The 4,211-nt window shown below is 55.2% G+C and overlaps 1 protein-coding gene across 1 annotated transcript in view; it reads right to left on the reverse strand.

The window, feature by feature from the left end:
• Positions 1 to 566: 566 nt before the first annotated feature.
• Positions 567 to 4,211, reverse strand: part of CCDC71 (coiled-coil domain containing 71) — a 4,291-nt gene continuing 646 nt past the window's right edge. The window contains exon 2 of the mRNA XM_008565788.1: positions 567 to 2,283. Coding sequence (XP_008564010.1) covers positions 825 to 2,231 — 1,407 coding nt within the window. The 5' untranslated portion in view covers positions 2,232 to 2,283 and the 3' untranslated portion in view covers positions 567 to 824. The remainder of the gene's footprint in view (positions 2,284 to 4,211) is intronic.

The raw sequence follows: 4,211 nt of genomic DNA on the forward strand, positions 1-4,211 counted from the left end.
GTTTTGGGTCAGTGAGGACAGACTCTGTGGTCCTGACTCTAATCAGAGAAGTTGAGGATAGTCACACTCTCCTAGGAGAGTAGAAGGGGGAAGGCATCTCAACCCCTTCAGGCTTGGCTCCACACCAGACAAGCCCAGGCTGTCTGCTTGGCCCCCTAGTACCAGAAAGTCTCTCTTCCCTGGCCTAAAATCTGCTGACTGCAAGGTTCCCCACTGAGCTGCCTACTGTCCTCCTGCCTGGGGCCTTATCTGGACAGTAAACCAGGTCACCCTCAAGTGGAGGAGGTTTCCTACTTCACAGTGTCTCTGTCCCTGCCCTCAGGGGATGCGTCTCACAAACCACAGAAGCCAGTACCTGAGTTTCCCCTCATCTCTCCAGAGGGGCCTGGGTTCTGCCCCCTCCCACAACCCCATCCCACCACTCACATTGATGACCTGCCCCAGGCTACCAGGACACTCTCTGGCAGGCATGTTCCTGGGGCCACTTTCCCAATATGCTCAAGCTGGCCTGCTGGCAGCCACACACACAAAAAAGACCATGGAGGGTGGGCGGGGAGACTGGAAGGTGGAAAGGTATAAAACGTGATAGATGGAACAGTGAACATACAGCTTGAAGAACAAGTCACAGTGCATTGCGCCATAACACCCCTCCCACCCGCCCACCCCACCCCACATCCTCCAGTTTCTGAAAGGAAGCTGGTGGCCACCAGGGACTTAGAAAGGAACCCAGAGTCCTCAAGGTTGCAGTCCACGGATATAGCACACTGTGCCACTAGCCACACAGATAGCTGGGCTGTTTCCCCAAACATTGCTGTGTGAAAGAATCAGGGCGCCAAGTATGGCAGCAATGGCTGGAGCCGTATTACAGGAGACAGGTTTACACGGAGGATCTGTTGAGCCCGCTGCCGTACCTCATCATCGGAGGACTGCCTATCTACCTTTATGGCCCGGAACTTTAGCAGCTTTGTCGTTCCAGGCCCTAGCCATGCTTTAGGAGTTTGGGGCCCAAGCCGTGTTTTCTTCTTGGGAGGAAGATCCTTTGCCTCTTCAGCCCTTTTTCTCTTCTGCCCTACAGTCTCAGGGCAGGTTTTCTGGCCTTTCCTTGCAGTCCTGGCCTGAATTGACCCCTTTGGCCTGCCCCTGCCCCTGGGCTGGGTCTGCGTCACCTTGGTTTTGGCCTTGGCTTGCACTGCCTTGGCCTTAGCCTTCGCCCTAGCCACCATGGCTTTGGCCTTGGCCCGTGCTGCCTTGGTCTTAGCCCTGGCCCATGCTGCCTTGGTCTTAGCCTTGACCCGTGCTGCCTTGGCTTTGGCACGGGCCTCGGCAGCCTTGGCCTGTGTTCGAGCCACCTTGGCATGGGTACCGGCAGCTTTAGCCAGTGTTCGAGCTGTCTTGGCCTGGGCTGTTTTGGTGCCCAGGGCAGAGCCCCCTTTCACTTGCAGGCCACTGAGTGACCCAGTGGCTTTGTAGATCTTGCTCTGGGGCCCAGTGCCTCGTCGGGGTCCAGCCCCAGGGCCTTTATGAGTCAGACACTTGGGGCCCTTGCTTGTGGTTTTCCTAGGAGCTTTGGGTCGGGGGTTACCTGAAGCTTTCCGCAGTTTCAGAGGAGGGTCCACAAGTGAGAGCTGCAGTGACTGTGCCTTGTGCTTGGCAGCCAAAGAGTGCATAGGAGTCTTGAGTGGAACCAGGGCCTCAAGGACAACAGAGAGCCGCATGGCAGGGTAGACACCTGGATAGAGGTGAGTGGGGAAGCCCACTGATGCACCCTGGGCGCGGCTGGCACTTGACTGCTTCAGGGAGCTCAGCAGCAGGTTGGTTGTGGCATGCTTGGCAAGAGCTGGTGTGGACGCTTTGGCCAGCCTGCTGGACAGAGGCATGGGGAGCAGTGTGGCCCGGCCTGCGGGTAGCCGCATGGCAGTTCGGGGAGCATTGGCTGGAGGTGATGTGGCGACTGGGTTGGGGGCACGAGCCTGCAGCTTTGTCTGGCTTGGGGGGTTGGCTGTACATGAACTATAGCCATAGACATCACCACTACGCAGGATAGTAGGTTGGAAGCCATCATCTCGCAGTCCCTGCAGGAAGGCCACAAGCTGCGCTTCCGTGGCATTGAGATCCTGGCTCATGGGGTTAAAGACAAGCAGCGCCTCTTCCAGGGCCTTCTTCCCTGCAGTGGAGATGCGCGACCAGGAGTGCACAGCTTTCTCTTCCACATGCTGCACCACCACGCTCATTGCATTAGGCACTGCAGATCTGCCTGGGTATCCGCAAACCAGTGCTCAGCACCTCCAAGGCAAGAGGAAAAGAGTCAATAAGAATGGCATTGATCAGATAAATTTTTTAAAAAGGCACTGAGATAGGGGGCCGAGCAGATAAACAGGTCAGTATTAGTGCCCCCACTGACATCGTGACACTGAGGGGACTGGCCAGAGTCACTCCCTGGGGTGAAATCCTGGTTTCCTGACCCTCTACCAAGTAGGGGTGAAGTATGGGTCAAATAGCTTCTTCAGGATACATGCTCATAAACACCTCAGAGCCATCCAACCTGCTACTGGCTCCCCGGGAAGATTTGAGCCTGGACCATTTTAATTCAATTCTATATTTTCCAAGTCCAGAAATCTAGCATTAGACTCAGCCCTAGGAACAGAGGCAAATATCTCTGTCCTCCAGAAGCCCAGTCTGGAAGGCAAGACAGAGCCACAATTAAGGTTCTTGGGAGTACATGATGATACCCAGCTTAGCTTGACAATGAGTCAGGGAAGGATTCCTGGGAAAGGCAACATCTAGCCAGGACATGAATGATGAATGGGAAAGGACCAGATGGAAATGGAGCAAAGAGGGGAACAGACTATGCAATGGCTCCAAAATGAGAAAGAGTAAGGCACACTGGTGTGGAGTCTGTGCTCAGGGCTGGGGGTCTATGCTGGAAAAACAAGTGAGAGCAGAGAAACAAAGAGCCTTTAACGTTGGCCAAAAGGCCCAGACTTAAACCCAATGTCCATGCCCATCTCTGTTCCTCCAGTTGCTGGTATTCAGGTGTGGGGGGTGGGGGCGTGTATTTTCCTGCCCACCGTAAGTTCCACTTTCAGAGTCCCCAGGCAGGCCATTCCACAGCCCAATTCCTAGCTCTAGAGTCATGGAGACAAACCCCAGGAAAGAGCCAGACTCTTCTTCAACAGAAACTAAGAAGCTGATGAGTAGCAGATGCTAATCACATTGCTTTAAGAAATCAGGAAGCCTGGGTGCCAGGCAACCAGACGACCAAGAATACAAGGTCTGAGGAAAGTGGGAGCCAAGTAAGATGGTGAGTCAAGTGAACATTAGAGGTCTGAGCTGTCCTAATTAGGGCTTGGAGGGCCGCAGACCTTGATATGGCCCAAATGGGAGTTGTCTGGGAAGACCTAAACTGTCCCAGGCTTCTTTGAAGAAACTGCAACCACCAATCACGACTAGTATCTAACACCCAACCTAACATTTGAGGGCTCCCAGAGGCAGGAGGCAGCTCCCCAATCTGTATGGGAGCACTAAAAGTTCAGCTGGGATAAGGCAGGTCCCTGGGGCCATGAGGCCCATCTGTGGAGCTTCTTCCCACGGCCCTAATGTAGTAGACGAAGTCTTCAGAATCCCCAGGAGGAAATACCCTGGGGCTCTTTGTTTGGAAACATTCTTGGATCCTCAGGTGTCTCAGGCACTTCCTCTCCCCAGAGGCCATTCTCCAGGCATAATCCTTGTGCATGACTTTAGTTCTTTTATTTTATTTATTTATTTATTTGATGGGGTGTAGTTCCCAAGGTGAACTGGGAGAAAAGGGAGAGACCTATTTCCCACCCCCCACCACCACGGCAGACATTGGGGGTGACCTGTAGAGTTCTTCTGCCCAGGTCGGTCTAGGCCTTTGGGAGGGGTGTTCTGGGCTTTCAAGAAGTTTCGGAAACAGGATGCAGCTGGGTGCCCGACTTCCCTTCACACGTGCCCCCCAGGGCTAGCAGGGAAAGTTGAGGGAAGATGCGGACTAGAGAGTCGCCATCCAGGCGGATCAGGGGTGGGAGCAGATCGGGGCCCTCGGGCTGGGAGTCCGCGTCCCTGGGGCACGAGCGGCGAAGGGGAGGCGGGGGTCACGGAGGCAGCGAAATGTGCGGGCCTGGCAGTGCTAGCCCGACCGGGACCGCGCAGCCCCAGGGTGGAGTCGCTGGGCCCGGGGGGGGGGGGGGGGG

The sequence above is a fragment of the Galeopterus variegatus genome, unplaced genomic scaffold (assembly GCF_000696425.1).
Source record: "Galeopterus variegatus unplaced genomic scaffold, G_variegatus-3.0.2 Scaffold203, whole genome shotgun sequence".
Taxonomy (NCBI): domain Eukaryota; kingdom Metazoa; phylum Chordata; class Mammalia; order Dermoptera; family Cynocephalidae; genus Galeopterus; species Galeopterus variegatus.